The 21,866-nt window shown below is 56.6% G+C and overlaps 9 protein-coding genes across 9 annotated transcripts; 6 read left to right on the forward strand and 3 right to left on the reverse strand.

Moving 5' to 3' along the window:
- Positions 1-319: 319 nt before the first annotated feature.
- On the forward strand, positions 320-2,095 carry G647_00189 (uncharacterized protein; the record flags this gene model as incomplete). The annotated part of the gene is made up of 1 exon (XM_008723592.1): positions 320-2,095. The coding sequence occupies one exon, from the start codon at positions 320-322 to the stop codon at positions 2,093-2,095; it is 1,776 nt and encodes a 591-aa protein (XP_008721814.1).
- A 3,621-nt stretch (positions 2,096-5,716) lies between these two features.
- On the forward strand, positions 5,717-6,127 carry G647_00190 (uncharacterized protein; the record flags this gene model as incomplete). The annotated part of the gene is made up of 1 exon (XM_008723593.1): positions 5,717-6,127. The coding sequence occupies one exon, from the start codon at positions 5,717-5,719 to the stop codon at positions 6,125-6,127; it is 411 nt and encodes a 136-aa protein (XP_008721815.1).
- Positions 6,128-7,372: 1,245 nt separating this feature from the next.
- On the forward strand, positions 7,373-8,113 carry G647_00191 (uncharacterized protein; the record flags this gene model as incomplete). The annotated part of the gene is made up of 1 exon (XM_008723594.1): positions 7,373-8,113. One exon carries the CDS (start codon positions 7,373-7,375, stop codon positions 8,111-8,113), a length of 741 nt encoding a protein of 246 aa, XP_008721816.1.
- A 92-nt stretch (positions 8,114-8,205) lies between these two features.
- Positions 8,206-10,350, reverse strand: G647_00192 (uncharacterized protein; the record flags this gene model as incomplete). The annotated part of the gene is made up of 1 exon (XM_008723595.1): positions 8,206-10,350. The coding sequence occupies one exon, from the start codon at positions 10,348-10,350 to the stop codon at positions 8,206-8,208; it is 2,145 nt and encodes a 714-aa protein (XP_008721817.1).
- Positions 10,351-10,824: 474 nt separating this feature from the next.
- Positions 10,825-12,594, forward strand: G647_00193 (uncharacterized protein; the record flags this gene model as incomplete). Its single annotated transcript, XM_008723596.1, has 1 exon — positions 10,825-12,594. One exon carries the CDS (start codon positions 10,825-10,827, stop codon positions 12,592-12,594), a length of 1,770 nt encoding a protein of 589 aa, XP_008721818.1.
- Positions 12,595-12,832: 238 nt separating this feature from the next.
- G647_00194 (uncharacterized protein) lies at positions 12,833-14,701 on the reverse strand (the record flags this gene model as incomplete). Its single annotated transcript, XM_008723597.1, has 1 exon — positions 12,833-14,701. The coding sequence occupies one exon, from the start codon at positions 14,699-14,701 to the stop codon at positions 12,833-12,835; it is 1,869 nt and encodes a 622-aa protein (XP_008721819.1).
- Positions 14,702-16,399: 1,698 nt separating this feature from the next.
- G647_00195 (uncharacterized protein) lies at positions 16,400-17,791 on the reverse strand (the record flags this gene model as incomplete). Its single annotated transcript, XM_008723598.1, has 3 exons — positions 16,400-16,750; positions 16,832-16,965; positions 17,023-17,791. The coding sequence occupies 3 exons, from the start codon at positions 17,789-17,791 to the stop codon at positions 16,400-16,402; spliced, it is 1,254 nt and encodes a 417-aa protein (XP_008721820.1).
- Positions 17,792-18,546: 755 nt separating this feature from the next.
- G647_00196 (uncharacterized protein) lies at positions 18,547-19,434 on the forward strand (the record flags this gene model as incomplete). Its single annotated transcript, XM_008723599.1, has 1 exon — positions 18,547-19,434. The coding sequence occupies one exon, from the start codon at positions 18,547-18,549 to the stop codon at positions 19,432-19,434; it is 888 nt and encodes a 295-aa protein (XP_008721821.1).
- A 503-nt stretch (positions 19,435-19,937) lies between these two features.
- Positions 19,938-21,672, forward strand: G647_00197 (uncharacterized protein; the record flags this gene model as incomplete). Its single annotated transcript, XM_008723600.1, has 6 exons — positions 19,938-20,297; positions 20,370-20,532; positions 20,585-20,648; positions 20,710-21,142; positions 21,198-21,320; positions 21,400-21,672. The coding sequence occupies 6 exons, from the start codon at positions 19,938-19,940 to the stop codon at positions 21,670-21,672; spliced, it is 1,416 nt and encodes a 471-aa protein (XP_008721822.1).
- Between the last annotated feature and the right edge of the window lie 194 nt (positions 21,673-21,866).

Genomic DNA, 21,866 nt, shown 5'->3' on the forward strand with positions numbered 1-21,866 from the left:
GCTGGCGCAACGACGAACACCCGAGCTTCATTTGGATATTACACCTACAGTACCTGACCGACTTGTGTACTTACTCGCAGCTTGATCGAAGTGAGTCCGATACTCTCCCACACAAACACACATATCATTTGAAGCATCATACATACATCCACAAAGTACAGTCTCTGAACGTTGTCAGTTCCAGGCCCGTCGAGCTTCATGCACTCCTGGTGTACCACCGTGGCTGTGACTGACCGACTGACTGCCTGTGACTGCAAACTGAATACTGTGTACAAATCTGAGATCATCAGTCCTTGAGGAACACCATCTCTAGCCCCAAATGGCCTACACGATAGGCAGCACGCCCGACGACAACTCGCCCAGCGAAACCGACCCTCTGCTCAGCGCGCAAAACAACCATACCGGCACAGTCGTGCGTGTGGGAAACGCCCAACCTGACGACACCACTGCAGAAGACAATGATAACGACGGCGACGACGACGCCGCCAACAATGATCACGCACACCCGCCCTCGACGAACAAACTCGTCGCCATCATGGCGTCGACGTGGATCGGCGTCTTCTTCGCCGCGCTGGACACGACCATCGTGGCGACGCTGACGGCGCCCATCTCCAGCTCCTTCGACTCGCTGTCTCTCCTCTCCTGGCTGGCGACAGGCTACCTGATCGCCAACGCGGCGTGCCAGCCGCTGAGCGGCAAGCTGACCGACATCTTCTCGCGCCGGTGGGGTCTGCTGTTCAGCAACGTCTTCTTCGGCGCCGGCACGCTGGTGTGCGGCCTGGCGCCCAACGCGGGCACCATCATCGCCGGGCGCGTCATCGCCGGAATCGGTGGCGGCGGCCTCACCTGCATCACCACCTACATCACGTCGGATCTGATCCCCCTGCGCAGACGCGGTCTGTGGCAGGGGTACGGCAACCTGGTGTACGGGCTGGGCATGGGCCTGGGGGGTCCAGTCGGGGGTGTGCTCTCGGACCGACTTTCGTGGCGCTGGGCCTTTCTACTCCAGGTGCCGTTTATCGTCGTGAGCACGGTGTTGGTGTTTTTCCTGGTGGACATCAATGTTCAGGAGCATGGCCAGGCACATCGACAAGATGGAGCTGTCTTCAATGGCAACGGGAACGGCAGTGCCACTGCCAATGCAAAGCCGGCGCTCGCGCGGATCGACTTCCTCGGCAGCGGCTTTCTGGTCGCCAGCCTGGTCCTGCTCCTCCTGGGCCTCAACACGGGCGGGAACCAACTCCCCTGGACGCACCCGCTCGTGATCGCCTCGCTGGCCCTCTCGGCCGTGACGCTGGGCGTGTTCATCCATGTGGAATCGCACCTCCCCGGTTGGGTACCCGAGCCGATCCTGCCCGTGGCGCTGATCGGACGCACGCGCACCGTGCTCGCCGCCTGCCTGGCCAACTGGTTCGGCACCATGTCGGCGTTCCTGGCCATCTACTACGTGCCGCTGTACCTGCAGATCCGGGGCCTGTCGGCCACGTCGGCGGGACTGCGCGTCGTGCCCCTCGCGGCCGCCACCTCGGCCGGCAGTCTGCTCAGCGGGCTCGCCATGCGCGCCACGGGCCGCTACTACCTGCAGATGGTGGGCGTCATGGTCGTCTTCGTCGTGGGCGCGGCGCTGATCTGCACCTTTGGCCTCGCCACCCCGGCCTGGATGACCTTTGTCTTCCCCGTTCCCCTGGGCTTCGCGTACGGCGGCATGCTGACCGTCACGCTCGTCGGCATGATTTCCAGCGTCGCCCACGAGCACCAGGCCGTCATCACCGCCGCGTCGTACGCCTTTCGCTCCACGGGCTCCACCATCGGCATCACCGTCGCCGGCGCCGTCTTTCAGAACATCCTGACCAAGGAGCTGCGCGCCGAGTACGGCGGCCTGGAGGGCAGTGAGCGCGTCATCCGCCGCCTCAAGGACAGTCTGGAGGGCATCAAGCATCTTCCCGACGGCTGGGACAAGGGTGTCGTCATGGCCATCTACATGCATGCTCTGAGGGGTGCCTTCATCTCGGGCCTGGGTCTGGCTGTCTTGGCCGCCGTCGCGGGTCTGGGCATGAAGGAGCATGTCTTGCACAAGACTCTGGCCAGGAAGTAATCAGCATCACGACGGCAAGCGGCTGATGGGTATATGTATCAGTGAATGTGGAGGAAGCTGTTTGTTGCGTACATATGTGTGTGGGCCCAGAGACCAGACAGAGACGATCGAAGAGGACAGTAGTGGGCTTGAATCACAGCTTCTTGTGACAGAACGGCTCACGCCTCGCGTCGTGGCCACCCTTGTTACCTCAGTCCTTGCACCATGACTGCCAACCGCCAGTGCTCGCGTGGTCTATATGTTCCTGCTCCAGGACGTGCTGGGTTCGAGCTAGAATACCGCCCAACTCTTCAATCCAATCCAGTCCAATACAACTCACTCCAGCGCGTCCCGCCAATCAGTCTCGGACCGACACCACCACAACCAGTGTGAGAGCATAGTCATCAAGCCTGGAAGCGGGTGTGACAGGGTGGATGTCCGGTAGCGTGCCACAGCACCGGCTTTCGTATCATCATCTCCCGTAAGATGGATTTCCTCCACGACCACCTGCATCTTGTTCTATGGTCATTGCGGCCTCAGGGGGTGTTGGGCGTTGTGCACCGCACCACGGTACCTGCGTCTGCCGTAACAAAGGACAAGAGCAAAGCGTGCCTTGCTGGATAGATATGCGCAAAGCTGATGTCGTAGCCCTGTGAGCTGTCTGTTCCTGTTGGAATCGAGGACGTTCGTTTCTGCAGCACGTCAATGGTATAGGGAGCTTTTTATAATGCACATTGGGCGCCCCTTTGGATCTCTATCGTCAGATACCTTCCATGACCTGCCGTTTAAGCCTACACTTTGCACAGTCTGAGTAGATAGTCCATAGACAGGACGTCTATGCTGGAGACCAGCAGGACCACTTTAACGTGGTGAAGCTGAAGCCCGCGACTGCCGTCTTCCAGTCAATCCTGGAGCCACCGCTGTCAGGCAGCAAGCGTAGCTACGACGCTGCCGGGTAGTTGTTTCGCCGCAGAGCCGCATCATGACAGAGAGTTGCTGCGAAACGAGCTCATCCTCGTCGAACACGTCGTGTCGAATGTGCTCGGCAGCGGAAAGCCTGGAAGGTCTCCGTCGAGGACAACATGGATCGGGCCGCAGATATCGCTCGTTTGCAATGTGGCATCGATCGGTAGGCTCAAACAAGGATCAAGCTAGGTTGGTGCGGGTTCGTCTTGCCGCATGAAAAATGGGCTAGAGACGAGTACTAGTCAAAACTCTACGTTAGCTCTGCGGGTCAGCGACGTGATCGGGCGTTCGTGGTGCTGAAGACGAAGTGAGGCGGATACGGCACCTCTAGTGGCACTGATCCTAGCAGCTCCTGGCTGTATCATGTCTGTATCCTGCAGGAGCTAAAAAGGAGGCCCGCTGGCCACAAGCGAGCATGACAAGAGCGTCAGCCCCGAAGGCTTACAGAAGAGGGGGAGCGGGAAAGAGGTGTGATTCTGCGTTACGTCAAGGGAATCGAGTCAAGAGACATCTCAGGCAGTCGTGACCGCGAAGATCCCTTCCGCGAGCAAGGAAGCCGTAGGCATTGTGGAAGAATCCTCTCGTGCTGAGACGATTGTGTGGCCGATGTGTTGCTTGCGAGTTGGGAGAAAGTTCGGATCCAGAGGTCCTCAAAGTGTTTATGCCGGTTAGAATCGACAGGGATCACTCGAAAGAGCCATCGTGGGCGTCGCCAGCAGAGCAGCACCCATATCGACACGGACCATACCCACTCAACCTGCTAGCTCGGAACAACGACCGGGACCAGACCCAAAAGAGTGATCGGACAGGCGAAGAAGGATCTCAGCGGCCACACGGGCATGGCGGTTGTCATCCATGACTGTCCGGGGACATGTCTCAGCGCCTTCCAGAGCTTTGTGTTCATGCTGGTGGTATGGGCCGAAGTCTTGGTATCCTCTGAACATGGTTATTTGCTGAGGAGGATTCCAGACACGGGCAGGAAGAGTGTCAATGACACATTATTTCCACCAATGTGGTCGAGCCAGCTCAACAGACGACCGGGTTCATGCGCTAGCCGAGCGATGGCGACACGGTAGCGGATAAGCAAAATTATACTTCGACGCTGGACGATCCGGGCAGGAAGTATCGCGCAGCAATGTTGATGCGCTGGTTGAGCCGGAACATAGAAGAAGCTCTTGTGGTGATGGCAGCCGACGGTCGACAAGAGTTCGCCAGCCAGCCAGCCAGCCACCACCTTCCCTTCTCGAGGTGAGCAGTTGTCGTCAGGATGGTCAACCCTTGTCATGCTGGCGACGAAAGGCTGACCACCCGCCCTCCCCTGGACTCTCGTGTCAAATGCCCATTAGCTATGTCCACCCTGGCTATGGCTCTTACATGCTGCAAACGGCTGGGTGTGCATGGATCCGGTCCATCGCCGCGCTCAGGGTCAACAAGGCTCAGTCGACCAACCGTGTAGTCAGCCAGTCCACCCTCTCGAAACCCCTGCTCCAGGTTGACCATCCCAGCAACCCCTCGGACAGGTGAAGGCAGGTCTTGACTCGAGCGTTTGGATCGGAAGAAGACGAGACCTCTGCTGGTCGGAAAAGGTTTGTTCGCGGATCTTGCACGGCCGGCGGGCCGTGTGGAAACAAACCGAAATATGAGCCCTGCTCCTGAAGTTAATGAGTCCCGGCTGAACGACAGCCTGGAGCTCTCGTTTCGCTGCGACCCCCAGACATCCCCGGGTAATGGCGGCACCGATTCTGGAAGCCATGATCCGGCACTATTGGATCTGCACGACTAGACTGATTTCTTACCGAGAACTGCGTGCGCTCCTTGTTGCCTTCCTGATACATACATGTACTGCTGGCCATGTCGCCCCTCGGCGGGCCTCCGATCCACGACTCAAATCCTGCCACGCCGCACCGATTTCAGCAGAAAGCACACGACATGAAGCAGACAATGACTGGTCGACCAGTAGGCACCCTGCTGGTTGAAGTCATGAAGCCCGTGGGCCCACCGCTATGATGAGTCAAGACAAGCTCACATTGCCAAAAGGTCTCGTGCAGGCGGAAAATGTATTCATGTCTCGTATCTGGTTTGCCACCAGCATGGCAAGACTCGGGGAAGTGGTAGAGACCTGCAGGTGCCCGGCCTCAAGTGACCTCCGGCTCAGGCTGGGCCGAATTGAAATTGTTTCTGTCCTGCCTGTGAACGGGCGATTGGCCATGGTCAATGACACGTCGTACGTCGCAAGGATTATGTGTTGTAAAGTGGTCGATTTGCCAGGGCAAATAGGCGAGGAGGAGACGGGAAGATATCAATCGACGGTGGTCCCGGGTTCGTTGGTTGAACAATTTGTGTTTCAACCCGGGAATCTTCACAAGTATCGAAACAAGGTTGCAGACATTCACCTCAGGCGCCAATTACCAAAGCCTGAAGTCGTCAGAGGAAGACGTGGGTGCACCCAAGAACAAAAGAAGGTTCGGCGGCAACGTTGCTGGTTCAGACACCTGGCAGGGCCGAAGTCGTTCCGCAGAAAAGAATTTCAGCTCGCCAGTAAGGTTCATGCCAGCACGATTTGATGAAGCAGCAAGGCTTAACTGACCTGTGTGGGGGGGCAGACAGAGTTTCAAACAACTGACAGGCTGTCGTCACCTGTGCATTTGAACCGTACATCGTGACCTGATACGCAACATGTGCTTTTACGAGAGAACCGACTTCAGCTGCGGAGACTGGAGATGGGGCAACATGAAACAACGTTGTCCTCGCCAGCCTCGCATAGGCGAGACTTGTCCGGCCAGGCTGGTCGACGAGCACAACGTCACACATTCGGACGAGATGTGTAAGACATGCCAGGATATCGCCACCAAGAACCGACGACTTCGAAACTGCCGCGAAAACTTGGGCCGCTGGAAGGCCGAGGGTAACAGGTTCCAGGCCAGCATCGAGAAAGTCAGCCGAGAAGCCCGCCAGCTTGAGGAGATCATCCAAGACTTGGAGAGCAAGCGTATCTCTGTCAATTTCAGAAAGTCAGATGTTTGGCGAGAGCCCAATGGGCGTCCGACGGCGACAGCGCCTGCACACCTGACCACCAGGAGCCGTTAAGGTGAGTGGAACCCTGCTGTATGGTGACGCTCCGGGCGGCTAACTGAAGGTCAGTTAGACGCTTGAAGAGGTCATGGATTGATCAAGGGCGGGGAGCACGCCGTTGACATATGTCAGGCAGATTAACGCGCATGGAAGGAGCCAACCCTCAGTCCCTCGTTATCAAAAGTGGAATTCCTCACAGGCGCTCCTGGTGTTATGCTTTGATGCCTTCACTGATGCCGCATGGACATCGACAAACCAGGAGTGTTTGTGAAACTGTGGTCATGCTGTTGGTGACTGAGCAAAATTGTAGGACGATCAAAGGGGGAAAGGCCGCAAGCAAGGTTGGCGCCAAAGTTGCTGGAGAACGGAGAGGCGTGCAGATAGAAGCAGCATTGACGAGCAGAGTATTAATGATATTTCCTTTCCGTGCCGGCATGAACATGGCCTCCCTGCAGGAGGGGTGACACTGCCCTTTGTACGCGCCGTGGTTGCATAGGCGTGAAGCTTAGGTCAAAGATGTTCGCAATAAGAGCTTTGAAGCTCGGTTTCCCATGGCATGATGGGAAATATCGAAGTAATGTCCGTCGGACCCAGGGCTTTGAGCCGGCTCGCGGCTTCCGAGCACAATGGAACTCTCTGCAATATAATTCCTGAGAACGACGTCGAGCATCAAGTGGTGGACATGCATGATGAAGCCAGAGCGAGACGCAGCCGAAGTGAGCAGGCCAAGTGGAGGCTAAACTAAGAGTAGACTAGTCTCACTCTTAGCGTCGGCGGCAGGTGCAGCGGAGGAAATGGTCGAGAAATGCAGCGTATGATCCACCGTAGCTAGCCATAGGCAGCCCCCCGTGCCCCCACGTGACATCGCCCTTCGAGCCGAGGTTGACGCTTTCCCCAACTTCCTCCCTGTGTATTATATGCTGCTAACACCGAGGCGATATCCGGAATACGAGCGAGACAAAACGGTGCAGCTGTCGACTTGATCTCTTCCTCGGTCTAGCAGAGCAGGAATCACTCAAGCTGGAGGACACATTGCCGTCGCCTTGACCGTCCAGAGGATATCGTCGCCGTTCCAGAGCATATTTTGAGTGCTGCATGACGACCTCCCACAAGTCTGAACAATCACGTCGGTAACCGTCCGCCATAGGAGCACATTGAGTCCATTGAGTCCCTTGAGCAGACTCAACCCATCGAGCACACTCAGCCCATCGAGCACATTCAGCTCATCAACCATATTGACCCATCGAGCACATCGTCACCATGGCGCCAACATTCCCCAACCTCACGATTGAATCTCCCGCCTCGGCGCCAGGCGTGCACGTGCTCACGATGCAAAAGCCGCCGGAGAACCGACTGAACGTGGCCTTCGCGCAGACCATCATCAGCGCCCTGCGCTACATCGAGCGCGACCTGATGAAACCGGACGCGCCGGGGGCCGTCATCATCTCGTCCTTCTCCGACAAGTTCTGGTGCACGGGCCTCGAGCTGGACGAGTCGGACTCGAACATCTACGCCAACGCCGACGGCTTCTACCCCTTGCTGGCCACGCTGGTCGACTACCCGTACCCGACGGTCGCGCTGATCACGGGCCACACGTTCGGCGGGGCCTGCCCGTTCGCGCTGTCGTGCGACTACCGCATCATGAACAGCAAGCGCGGCTTCATCAGCATGCCGCCCGTCAACCTCGGGTTGCACTTTGACGGCATCGGCGCCCTGCCGCGGCTGAAGCTGGGCCCGCGCATCGCGAGGAAGATGCTCCTCGAGGCGCACAAATGGACGGGCACCGAGGCGCTGCAGGACGGCATCGTGGACGAGGTCTGCGAGCCCGACCGGATGAGGGAGCGGGCCGTCGAGTTCGCCAAGACGATCGCCCCGCGTGCGACCATGGGTGTCTACGGCCTGTTGAGGTCCGAGCTGTGGGGTGAGGCGCTGGATAAGTTCAAGGCCATCAGTTACGTGCACAGGAAGAGGGTCGGCACGGCAGCCAAGGCGAAAATCTAGATTTAGAAGCAAGCCCATAGCGAGTACGGAGTATACAAATTACTTAAAGTGTGTCAAGACGATGATGGGATTCACTGCATGGGATCTATTAACTATAGCCTTGCCTTGACCGCGCCAGCTGCCCGCTCGTGATCTTTCGCCGTGACTCCCAGAGCGAGAGCCTCGAGTCTCGTCCTCGCATTCTCCTCGCCCTCGCCCATGACGATCTCCTCGCTTCTCCAGTCAGGGTTGAAAGTGACCAGGTTCAGCGGGTTTTCCTTGTGCGCCTTGTGGAACAACCGGTTGTACACGTCGCCGTCGTAGCTGCCCAGCGCACTCTCGAGCACGTAATCCGGGATGGCCCACGCATCCACCAGCGCCACGGCGTGCGGACGCACTTGGGCCATCAGGTCCTGGATCGCGGGAGCCACGTGCTGCAGCATGTCGACCGTCAGGGCCTTGGCCAGCAGGAATTCCGAGGCCGAGGCGTCGAGCGTGAACAGCGCAAACAGGCGGAAGAGCACCCTCAGCACATCCAGCGTCGCGCCGTCGAGTGGCGGGCTGGGTGTGTCGGTGAAGACGGCGTCGTAGAAGTTCGACACCAGCAGGGACTCGGAATGCGCGCGGCTCAGCTTGTGCAGCTGGAGCATCATGCTGGTCCACGGCTTCTTCTCGACCACGCGCGCCTGGTAGGCTTGATAGGAGAAATACGACGCCCGCTGCTTGAACGCGCGCACCAGCTCGATCGGGTAGCCGACAATGTCCAGGTTGCTGGCCCGCGTATTGTACGACCGCGTGTTCCGGAGATAGTCCTGGAACTGCTCGTCCACCGAGTCGGTCGGCTTTAGGCTGGGTTTGTCGATCACGGCGCCCATACGCTTGATCAGATACGCGGCCGTCTGCTGCGTGATCATCCAGTTGTCGCCTTCGACGGTCGGCTTGGAGAGGTACTCGTTGTTGAGGGCGATCATGCCGCTGCCGCCGCCGAAGCCGTGCCCGCCCATGGCTCTGCGGCAGGTCTCGATGCCGTCGGCCGCGAGCGTCGTGCAGAGCGACTTCAAGCCGGACGAGGCGGCGTGCATCTCGGCGAGCCGCGAAAAGTCGCCCGTCTTCTCGATCTGCTCGCGCGTGCCCCAATAGAGCTTGTACATGGCTTCTCCCGTGTAATGCAGCGCAAAGGTCGTGGCCAGCAGCGGTAAGATGCGGATCTGCACCGTCGGGTAGTTGAGCACGGCTTGCTCGGGCGCGCCGGGGTCCTTCGCGTCGCGATCCGAGAATTGTCGACGGATCGACAGGTACCGGACCGCGACAGTCACGGCTCTCGCCAGGACGAGGCGCGCGTGCATGATGATCTGAGCCCGCACAAAGGTCAAGGAGCCGTAGACGACGGCCGGGTTCTCGGGCTTGTTGTACGTGCCGTTTTCAGGGTCGACCCCGGAGTACTTGGAGAGGAGCGCAGAGTGAGGCACCCTGAAGTGGTCGAACAGCATGTAGCCGTTGTCCATGCCGGGATAGCCGTACTTGGGGCCGATGTCGCCGATGACGATGCCGTCCAGAGGCTTGTTGGTTTTCATGTCCCGGATCTGGACAATGAACTGGTGTGGGCCGTAGGATCTGTACTTCCCCGTCTTCGAGTCGGGCAGCAACAATTGAGCGACGACGATGGCATGGTTGGCAGTTCGGCCCAGGGCGCCATTCCACCACTTGCTGGCCGTAATGGTAGGGCTGTGGATGATGAATTCCTTGGTCTGAGGATCCCACTTCGCTTGACATTCGATCCCCTTGACGTTACTACCGTGGCCAAGCTCGGTCTGTCCGTAACATCCGATGATCTCCCAGTTCTCTGCCTTGGGGAGCCAGTACGCTTTCTGCTCGTCGTTGCATTGCTCCCGGAGCGACGTGAGGAACATGGTGGCCTGCAGGGCGTACGGGCCCATCTCGTCCATCAGATAGTCCGCCATCACGTAGTCGTCTCGGTCCCAACCGTGCTTCAACGACAATCTCCTCAGTGCCTTTGCTCGAGCGAGGCCGAGGTGGTACCGGTCTGGCCTGGCCATGTTGAGCTGGTTCTTCTTACAGAAGATGGGAAGCGGCTCCAGTATGGCGAGAATCCTCTTCTGTCGATTGAGAAAGTCATTGCGCGAAAGCAAGTGTTGTGACAGCGCCTTGACATTGACGTTTGATCCTGCTCGTTCTTGGGCCAGGATACTCGGCCCTTGAGGCTCGGCAGGTCGCAGCTTGTCCGTGAAGTCGGCCATCTCGCTCTGCTTCGGGCCAGTGGCAACTAGTTAGGTTCGACAATCAGGTTCGAGGCCACCTCTGGGCTATATCAAGATACGGTCGGCCGCACACGACGTCTGGGCCGTAGCAAATATATGATCGGCCGCACGCGACGTCTCGGTAACACACTCGGGATCGATCCTTCACGGCGACATCCTGAGGGCATTGGGGATACTGTACCTAGGCGATCCAGCTCCAGCTCTCCCCCCTCACCACCAGCAAAAGTGCCGAGGCTGCTGGATGAGGGTCACGACAGGGGTCCTGGTCCTACCTGAAATCGCCGTGATTGGTAGAAGCGGCATTTCTCCTTTGGAGATCTCGCCCTCGACTAGAAGAGCCGCAGCGGCCACTTGGGCGGACATGGCCACTGTTGGGAAAGGTACAAGAAGGGCTCCGCGGCGACTCATAACGCTGCTGCTGCTGCTGCTGACGGCGGCTAGAAAGAAGACAAGATGAAGGAGCAGCAGCATCCGCACCCGCAGCCGCTGTTCGACAGAACTGATTTCGTGCCCAGTCACACGGGCGACGACATTCTCCCTGCCGATCCCCTGTTCACCCGCTTGCTAACTCTGGCACACCGACCCAACCCGAGGCCGGCGATACGCGACGTCAATGCAGGGATTGAACGGACAGCCGCCCAGCTGTTGAGCGATGTCCTCATCCTGCGACGGGTCCTGAGAGATTCTCTCACACCCCAGGTCGTGGATGACCTGCGGAATGGACGGGAAGTGTTCGTCAGTCTCCTCGCCCCTGGCGGGTATGAGTTTGTCGTGGGCGTGTTGGCCATCATGGCCTTGGGCGCCGCTGCCAGTCCGTTCAGCAACGCACAGCCCGTGAAGGAGGCTTGCTACTACGTCAACAAGGCGCATTCGGTGGCGCTTGTCACGGCAACTCCAGCTCTCGAGCTTGGTCAGGCTGTGACCCGCGAAATCCAAGGCACGACAAATGCAGATTTTGCCTTTGTGCCCGTCAATGCAATCGAGAGACAACCGCCGGTTGCGTTGGACAAGATCAAGATCTCCTCGAATCGCTACCACGATCCCAATGCACCGGGGGTGGTCATCTTCACTTCTGGCACGACAGGGCCCCCAAAGGGCGCCGTGCTCAAACGCGCGGCCATGATTGAAGGTTCTCTATCGTTTGCGCAGCAGATCGGTCTACGGGAGACAGACACCCTTCTGCACCAGCTTCCCGTGCACCACGCCACGGGCATATGGGTCTCGTTCTTCCCTTTTATCCAATCAGGCGCCTGCATCGAGTTCAAGCCCGGCAGTTTCGATCCCGAATGGACGTGGAATCGGTGGCGGCAAGGTGGCCTGACGCATTACACGGGCGTGCCGACAATCTACATGAGAATGATGCGGTATTACCTCGAGCGCGCTACGAAGCTTCCGCCGGCCGGGGTGAGAAGTTACAGAGATGCTGCCGCGGCCTTCAAGGTCTGCTTGTGCGGCACCTCGGCCTTGCCGAAGCCCATCAACGATTTCTGGACCAGTCTCTTGGGCCGCAGGATCGTCCAACGGTATGGGTCGACGGAGCTGGGCGTTATCTTCAACATGGCCGTCAATCCGAGCGAAGACATCCCCGATGGCTCCGTCGGCGAATTGTCATACGGAGTCGACGTCAAGCTCTCCGAGGGCGACGAAGGGGAAGTGCTCGCCAAATCCTGCAACATGTTCTCCAAATACCTCCACGATCCCGAAGCGACGGCAAACGCCCATGATGCGGATGGCTACTTCAAGTCTGGAGACGTGGCCAGACGGGTCGGGAGATACTACTACATCGTGGGTCGCGCGTCGGTAGACATCATCAAGTCTGGCGGGTACAAGATTTCGGCCCTGGATATAGAGCGAGAGCTGCTGGCACTGCCGTACATCGGAGAAGCCATGGTGGTGGGTGTGCCTGACATGGAGTTCGGGCAACGAGTCGGTGCCGTCGTGTCACTCCGGGATGACGAGGTTGCTCAACAGTTTTACAAGGAGAAGAATCGAGACCCGGAGAAGTTGAGCCTGGCTGACTTACGCGATGACGTACGAGACCGGCTTGCCGGATACAAGCTGCCAACACTCTTGCGGCTTGTCAAGGGTGAGTTGCCCAAGAGTGGCACGGGCAAAGTGGTCAAGAAGACCTTGGGCCCTCAGTACTTCCCTCAGAATTACCAGGCAGATCGAGAAGTGCAAGTCTGGAGCAACAAGTCAGTGCCCCGAACAGCCAAGTTATGACCTCTGTGAGCCTTTCATGGAGGAACTCTGCATTTAGGAAAAGATGGATTCTATTAGATTAAGACAAGATTCTTGCCGAGACGTAGAACCGGAAATCTAGAAGTCAATGACATGAAGGACTTGAGCAGACACGCCTTTGGCGCTCATATCTCCTCACGCCCATGATCCTTGCAATCCCACAGCTCCTATCAGTGCGTGACTGGACGTGTAGATCTTTCATCCTTATGCCCTTCGCAATCTACCAGTGCCACCGTCCCCAGCGCTGACCAAGGGTGTGAGTTGTAGTCACAAAGACGGTCACGCTGGAAGTCGCGGACACGGTGGATGTCGAAGTGATTGTCTCAACAGTCGTGGTCCTCGTTGTTCTTGTTCTCGTAGTGGTTTCGGTAACAGTACCAGTGACAGTGACGATTGGGCCGGTGACACTTGCGGGGGCTCCAGAGACTGTGATAATGAAAGTGGTGGTCGACGCCGGGCATGTGTTGCTTGTCGTGGATGTTGCGGCTGCAGAGCGTGTGGTGCTGGTGTACGACGTTGTAATTGCGGCAACGGTGGAAGAAGAGTTGGAATGCGACGTAGTATTGGGAGCATTGATGGTGCTGGTAGAGTTGGACCAGGACCAGGAGCTAGTAGCCGAGATGGGAGATCCCAGGGTGCTGGACGTCACGGTCGCGTTTGACGCGCCGGTTGCACTGGTTGTACTGCTGGCCCCGGTATAGGTGGAGGCACCTGAAACAGAGGTAGAGACTGTGGCAGAGGTCGTCAAGGTTTCATTCAATCGGAATGGAACCGATGTAGTTGCGAGGGGTGGAGTAGCGCCCGAGCTGCTCACGGTGGGGCGTGCAGTGGCGAACGTGAAGTTTCCGCTGGAAGTAGCTGACCACCGTCTGGATTGGCTGCTCCACGAGCCGCTGGTCCAATCGCTCCAGGGGTTGCGTGTACGTGTAGTCCAAGTGGCTGAGGCTGGAACCCCCGTGATTGTGGATCCGGAAGTGGTTGTAGCAGTAGTCAGCTCGGAGATAGAGCTCGAGGTCTCACCAGCCGAAATAGGTGCATCGGAGTAAGAGGTTGAAGCACCAGATGAAGACGTGGGCCTAGACGCGTGTGTGGTGACGGACCCAGTCGAGGTTGTGAGAGACGATGTCAACGTAGTAGGAGACGCTTCATCCGAGACAGTCGCGGAGCTAACCACTCTGCCACAATTTGGATCTCTCTGAATGAGCAGGGCAATGGTGTCGGAGCTGGTGATGGGGTTGTTGAGGTTCCTGAGGACTCTGCAGTTATCCGTATCGGTCGTAGTGTTGAAGACAACCCCCACACATGTCCCAGCACCTTGACTAGCGTTAACGGTGTCACAACGGCGAGCGCATAGCTCCGGAGTGTCCCTCGTGATCCAGGCACCGCGGAAGCTGCTCTCATCATAGGTCTTGTCGCAGATGAAGTTGTACCTGACACATGAATCTGTGCCACTGAGAAGGGACAAGCCGGCGTACGGGCAAGTAGTGGGCCTTGGATTGTTACTTGACGTCGTGGTAGTGGCCGTGTCCGATGTCGTCACCGTGTTGGATGAGGAGGAGGTGGTGTCCGGGCCTTCTCCTGCTGAGGTTGTGGCCGTGGTCTCCAAGTTTCCCGTGGTGGTTGTCCAGGCCCAGGACCAGGTGGATGATGTTGCCGATTCTCCGGTAGAGCTAGATGATGTTGCGGTCGGATCAGCTGCTCTTTCGGAAGTTGAGGTCAAAATACCGGGAGATGTTGTTACAGTATCGGAAATGGTCTCAGTGGACGAAGTAGATACATCCGAAGAAGTTGAATCGACATCCATTGTGGTGGTGGTCAAAACAGCAGTTGTCGACAAGGTCGTGCTGGCGACATCGTCGGCGAAGGAAGTAGCAGTTGCGGAGGAGGTCGTGGTACTCAAGCTGCTGGCAGAGCTGATCCAGTCAAGCCAAATGCTAGCACCTGGGTAGGGCTCAGCTGGCCACGGCCAATCTGTAGTACCTGCGTCCGCAACTGTAGCGGTGGTGGACGTTTCCTCCTGCGCAGAAGCACCAGGAAAGACTGTGGTCACACCCAGCCACAAGGCGGGCGCAATAAGAGCGGAGCGCATCTTGAACGAGGGACGGTAAGCTGATTTCAAACGAATGACAAGAAACCTGTTGGTTAGTAGCGAGCGACTCTGGAAATCGGAAGAATGAACTGGTTGACGAACATCGAAGCCTTTCGAGCATCGGCTGGAGTGGCTATATATCTCGGACAGTCATCACAAGTCACAACATCACGAATACCGTCCCCGAAAGAATGATTGTCTCAGAGGACCCGTGGTATAGATTCCCATGCAGGAATGCCTTGCAGATCCTGCGCGGAGATGAGGCCGGTAGAACCACCAACAGGTACTTCGTCTCTCGACCGGCCTCATGGGAAGGGGGAATATGCCTTCCTTGGCAAGCCATGTCCGACGCAAGGGTTATGATCCGCCACTTGAAACCAACAATGCTATTCTTAAACAAAGACAATGAATTCCAGACGACGTAAAATGTAAGGGCTTGTCTCATTTGTGAAATGTTGAACGGAAACAATGCTTGCAGCATCAGTGCCTTGCTCCGAAGACGTGTGCAGTTTGAATTCTTTCCATGCTTCGTGAGATCAAGAAGCAAGGTACATAGCGACGAGGCGGAGGGACATAGGAGGGTGGCAAGCAAAGTACGCTTGACTTAGATGACGCAAAGAAGTGGCTGTCTCACTCTGTCGAGTAATGTGGCCAGCCATGTTGCAGTAAAGCTGGCCATCGGAGGCGGTGGTGGGTGTGCTCTGAGATCCCGTCTCGAGTTTCAAAGACGGCCATGTCTGATTTGAGATCTGTGTCTGTAAAGAACCGGCAGAAGTAGCGCAGCCACTCGAGCCGCTCACCACTGCAGGCAGCTTAGAAGGACGACTACGAGCACTGGGGTGGTAGAACAGTCGTCAACAGTATCGAACGAAAAACATCTCGTCGCTCTTCACTTTTGGATTAGCCGCCCGCCGCTTTTGCCCACCGTCGGCTCACCTGCTTCCTGAGCGCTCCGAAAGTCTCCCTCCAGCACTTCGTCCTCCCCTTCTTCTACTTCACACTTAACTTTAGACAATAGGACCCGTTTTTGGCTGCCAGGGCATCCTAGTGCGAAGAAGCAGCCTCTGTCTCGAAAATGTGCTGGTGAGTGGCCCCGGGTTAGTTTGCCGACAGTATGGCCAAAAATCAAAGCGTCAGCGCAGTACGACGATGCTGGCACCTGCGAGAGCACATAGTGCCACGTGAGCATGAGGGCGCATGAAGCGCGACATGGCTTTCGTCAAGGTCCCGAGAGTCCGATCCGCTGATCCGTCGTCAGCTTCGATCTTGCCTGTGCCGACGAAGCGGTGTCGATGCTCTTCCTGGTCACTTCGACCGAGATATCGGTTTTGCTGGTCCTCTCGATATCGTTGTCCACTTTCTCCACCTCCTTCATGCCGCTTAACGAGACATCTTCGCTGGCGGCCGTGCCGCCGACTGGAAATCTAAGTTTTGCAGGTTGACGAGCCTGACGTACGAGCGTTGTTTGCTCACCAGCTCTTCGTGAGTTCTTCTTCCACAATGCGGGCATCATCTATGACGACGATCTTTGTCTGCCTTCCGGATCGTAGAGAGTCGACTATAGAGCGTGAGATACAGTACTAGTTGAAAGTCAACTTTATCGGAACATGGACAGAGTTTGAATTGATGGTTGCAAAGGGGACCCTTGGGAAATCAAACCCATCACTCCACGTCCGGGAGAAGAGAGGGTATACTGTATTATAGCTTCGATCGTGCAGTCCGGGGAGTCTTGTGTAATTTCTTTGCTAGCTCCCTGAGGTCTCTGTACGAGAGCTTGCCCATGGCGTTTTTGGGCAGTTCTTGCAGGACATGCACGCCACCTCTTAGTCTCTTGTAGGGACTAAGGCGACTGTTCACAAAAGACAGTATCTCCTCTGAATTGGCGGCCAGGGGAGAGCCCGGCTTCAAAACGACAAAGGCGGTTGGCAGCTCGTTGCCGTCTTCGAGGTCAAGCCCGACAACGCCGACGTCGAGGACGGCGTCGTGCTCACGAGCAACCCCCTCGAGCTCGTGAGGCGATATTTGTGCTCCATTGTACTTGACCAGGTCCTGTGTGCGGGTGGTCAGCACGGGTCGTTGGACATTTCTGTGGTGGTCGCCGTCTCGGCTGATAGGGTTCACTCTGCGCACCTTGTTTCTGCCTTCGACATAGACATAGCCAGCTTGGTCGACCGAACCCAAATCCCCGGTACGGAGCCACTCATCTTTCTTGGCGTCATGGTCGTTCACTTGGGCCAAGTAATACTCAGGTGTGACCGTCGGACCTAATACCAGTCACACTGATTAGTTTCGAGTTCTGAATGAGAGTCACAGTCACGCACTTGAAACCCAGATTTCGCCCGTCTGTCCCACTGGCACCACCTTGCCCTGATCATCCCGAATCTGGATCACATTCCCACACAGTGGTTTACCGACGCTGTTCCAAGGCCCAAGGACACCGGGGACGTGCATGGTAGCCAGGAACGTCAACTCCATCATCCCCCACGCCTCTTGACAGTACACGCCCGGTGTCAGAGCTCTGGTGATTTCCTGCTGGACGACCGGGGTCGTCTTCGCGGCTCCCGTCGTGATATACTTGAGGTTCTTGAAGTCTGTGCGTCTAAAATTGTCGTGGGCAAGAAGGCGCGTCAGAACCGTGGGGACACAAAACATGAGCTCGATGGGATGTCGATTGTACGTCTGTAGTAGCAGGTCGATGTCGGTGGCAGGGACCAGAATGTCCTCGACTCCGACGCCCAAGGGGCTGAAGGAATGAAGGAACAAGCCGGCGACATGAGCACTGTCGAGGATTCCGGCCATCTTCAGGACCTTCTTTCCACTGCGGATTGAACGGAAGAGGTGTCTGAGTTGGAGGATCATGGAGATGATATTTCTCTGGGAAATACAGACGCCTGAAGGGAGCTTTGGTAGTTCAAATCGCCAGCCTCTTCCACCAGTAGACAAGTGCAACCAACCTTTGGGACTTCCTGTCGTGCCACTTGAAAAGACCATGACGGCTGTGCGATTGGCGATCTCTTCATCCCAAGCCGTATCCCATGAAGTTTCCTGGTCTGATATGAAAGACCGGCCTTCTTCGTCCTCTACTGTCATCGTCTCCGCGTCTTGTACCACGATTGAGAACCAGTGACCGCTCGACTTTCGCGTGGCTATCGCCAGTGGCAGCGTCGTTTTTGAGCAGACAATGGCTTTAGGTCGCAAGGTTCGTATCCGAAAAAGCAGTTCGTGAGCGGTTGCCTGCCATGGACAGGTCGCGACCACTGCGCCCGAGGCTATGAGAGCCAGCACATTCAGGAATCCAATCACCTGGTTCTCCGTCAAATCGATGACTTTAAACAGGATCCCGTTTCCCGCTTTCTATCAGTCCCGACTGTCGATAGCCGTGCGTGAGTTAGCGGACGAGTTTTCGGGTTTGCGCCTTGGTGATGATTTAGTCGCCATTCTTGCCATCCCTCCAGACCACCGAGTCGTCGTCTCGCTCGTGATTTGAAAAGAGCAGCGAGAGCAAATTCTGGTCGTGAATACTTTCGAGTTGACCACCGCTAGAAGTCATTCTTGCCGGGGCGACGATGTCTTCGACGGGCACTAGATATTGATTCTTTTCGCCTTTTCTGCGATGTTTTTGCTCAGACTATCATGCACAGGATAGGTGATACAACAGGAGGATTGCAGGTTTTGATCGAGTCGACCATGAGGCGTCCTGGGTTCCTGGGAGGTGGGGGTGGGGGAGGGGGAAGGCTGGGCTTCTGTAAGTCTCACCGAATCTACCCCCTGATAATCTATATACGTCTGCCTCCTCTTGGACTCGACGCTTTCGCGATATCTGTGGTATGCTTCATTCCTCAAAGATGTCGTCGCAGTCATTCTCATCAATCCTTTACAGAGTTTCCGAAGATCACAAAGTAGCCACCATTACGTTGAACCGACCACAACATTTCAATGCGATCAATTCAAAGCTTCCCAGCGAGATCCGTGCTGCCGTGAGGCTCGCGAATACCGATGCCAAGGTCCACTGCATTGTCATCAAGGGAAACGGACCGGGATTTTGTGGAGGGTACGACTTGAATCTCACTGCCGAACAGGCGGTACGCGGGACGACCGGGGGCAGCCAGGATGTGAGCAAGGGCTACGACCCGCTCGTAGACTACCAGATGATGAAAGAATACACCGAGTGCTACGCCGAGCTCTTCCGCAGTCACAAACCCACCATTGCGCAAGTGCACGGGGCAGCGGTCGCCGGAGGCAGTGACATTGCCCTTTCCTGCGATCTGGTGGTCATGGCAGAAGATGCCCGGATCGGATACACTCCGACGAGAGTCTGGGGTTGCCCGACAACGGCCATGTGGACCTATCGCCTGGGCCCTGAGAAGGCAAAGAGGATGCTGTTTACCGGTGATCTGGTCAGCGGGAAAGAGGCGGAAAGCATGGGCCTGGTCTTGAAGGCGGTCCCGGCAGATCAACTCGACCACACCGTCCAGCTGCTGGTCGACCGGATCAAAACAGTCCCCGTGAATCAACTGTGGATGCAGAAGCGAGTCGTCAACAGTATCATCGAAGGTTCGGTGGAGCGGAGTCAGCAGCTGGCCACCATTTTTGATGGCTTGACGAGGAATTCCCCTGAAGGCATCGCATTCCAGCAGATGGCTGCAAAAGAGGGCTTCAAAAGGGCCATCGCTCACCGAGACAATCCCGGACGGACTCCTGAGTATCGAAAGATATGGAAAAGCTCGTTGTGATTCTAGAAGTCACTCTTTGAGCTGGATGGCCAGTACTCCGTAAACTGTACATAGATCCCATGAAGCTGAGTGTCGGAAGCGAGTGGTCCAGCCACACCCCCGTACGTATGTAACCCCCTTTAGATGGGGTGCCCTATACATAACCGAGGTACGGAGTACAACTCCCTGTCTGATCCTCAGTGCCAGGACGACAATAATCACAGACAGAGGTCTTAGATGTGTAACTGGTGATACCTCCGAGAGGCGTCCACATGTCCGCCACATCGTCATTGAGCCGGTCGTCACGTCCGCGGCGACCGCAATGCCACGAGTGCTTCAGATCCTTCAGTCGACTGGACCACCTGAAGCGCCACCAGCTCAACCACGAAGCTCCCAAGTACGAGTGCAGGTCGCCCGGATGTGGCCTGCGGTTCCACCGACGGGATGCGCTGAATCGACATGCAGCCCTTCACGGACAGAGAGAGCCTTCTCACCCACCCAGCGCGGATGGAGCCTACACGTCGATGGACGCCGTTGGGGAGATATGGGATTCAGTGCTAGGAGACCCTGACCTCGACCTTTTCGGCTGGGATCTGTCGAGAGCGCCGAATGACAATTACTTTATGTTGGATTCCTTGGATTCTGAAGTTGTCGCCGACGACGTGCCCCAAGATTCGGGTGACACTGCCGCTCTCGATGCCTGTATCCTATCTTTCAAACAACACGATCTTCCCTGCCTCCCTTGCATACCAGCCCGCCAGCAGAATCATCCTAGAGAGATCCAGTATTCCATGGCTGCTCTGGGAGCTCTGCACGTCGACCAGTACAAGTGTCTAGCACGGATCTTCCACGACAAGGCGGTGCGAGCCCTCGAAACATCGGCTGTAGGTAACCTAGGCACACTGCATTGGGTTCGTCGCTCAGATGACAAGCTTATAACAAAATGTCTCATGTAGCCTCACCTGTCACGGCTTCAAAGTCAGCTTCTATCGATCGAGTTTGCCGTCTGGTCTCGCGACGAGGACAGACGCCGTTGGGCGATATGCGAGATCAGCAAAGCAGCATTTGTGAGTTCACAAATCGCCCTTGCCGAGTTCCCAATCTACAAAATCGCGCCGGGTAATTAATGTGATCCGCTGGTATGTTAAGCACGTGAAACAATATCTGAAAGATCTCCCCGAGTACGACATTCTCGAGGACAGAGAAGAATGGTTCCAGAAGGAGACGTACAAAAGGTATGTTCTCAGCGAATGCTTAAGATTGCCTCGATTCCACGTGGTAACTCGAAACTTCCAGGACGATTTTCGGCCTTTACGTGACATGTACACTTGCGTCCAACTTTGTTGACATCAATGTTCCCATCTCAAGTCAACATGTCCGTCTCCCGCTGCCCTGTGACGCTGACGTGTGGGAGGCTTCATCTGAAGAGGAATGGGAAGATGCTGTCAGGAAGAAGCCGCCCGAAGCGAACTTCCAGGAAGCGATCCACACCCTCCTCAAGGCGGACGTCTGGCACGATTGCGGGCTTGAAACGGCCAGCACTTTTAGCCAGTGTATCTGCCTGTGTGGCTTTCTAGAAACCATGTGGCTAGAAAGACGACTCCCCACCAACTATGTCACGGCTCGGGGCTGGCACAACCAGAACATGAACGCTTTCAGCCGCCAGCGAAACATCTTGCAGGCCCTCGACATGTGCCGGAGCCTTTGGTGGACGAGTACCGGAGTTGCTGTGGCACGAAACGGCCTCTGCGCATCCACAGGTGGAAAACATCCTGTTGCTGCAGTACCTGTTCGTCAGTCTGAATGATGGCGAGGTGCGACGAGCCGAGAACCCGCAAAACTATCACGCCGCTCTTCAAGCAGCCGCGGAGGTGTTTGCCAGTTGTTCAAAAGCAGACTTTCTCAACGTGAGAGCTGAGCTCGGACGCAATTGTGCCAATACTATTCCAGAACCAGCAGCAGTTAACGCTAATGCCTTCGCTATAGGTGTCCAAGACTTGTCGCGCGACCATCAGCCGTCCAGGCCGGCACTGCGCTGTACACTGTGCCAGGTTGTTGCGCAAGTGGGCCGACCATATCGACACCAGCGGTCCGCAGCAGATACTTGAACGTGAGGACAGTATGATCCAACTGCAAGTCTGCCAAGCCGTCAAACGTGGGCGTAGACAGGGCATCATGGTCGACTCGAACCCCGACAAATTGACTCCGGCCGTGATTCATATGTGGAGCATGATGCTTGGTGGTGAAGACTGGATTTAAGAAAAGTGACAGTGTGCTACATGACAAGGGAAGGCGTCCTCCTCCCTGCCAGGACTTCTTTCACGCATCTCTATTTAGACCTTCGCGCACATCTCTGCGCTGTCTTTGGAGGAACACGACAATCAATACCGGTGCATTTGCGGCATCAGAAACGCCACGCAAGTCCATCCTTGCCTCCGCCCTCGTGTCTCTCG

This window comes from Cladophialophora carrionii (genome assembly GCF_000365165.1).
Source record: "Cladophialophora carrionii CBS 160.54 unplaced genomic scaffold supercont1.1, whole genome shotgun sequence".
Taxonomy (NCBI): Eukaryota; Fungi; Ascomycota; class Eurotiomycetes; order Chaetothyriales; family Herpotrichiellaceae; genus Cladophialophora; species Cladophialophora carrionii.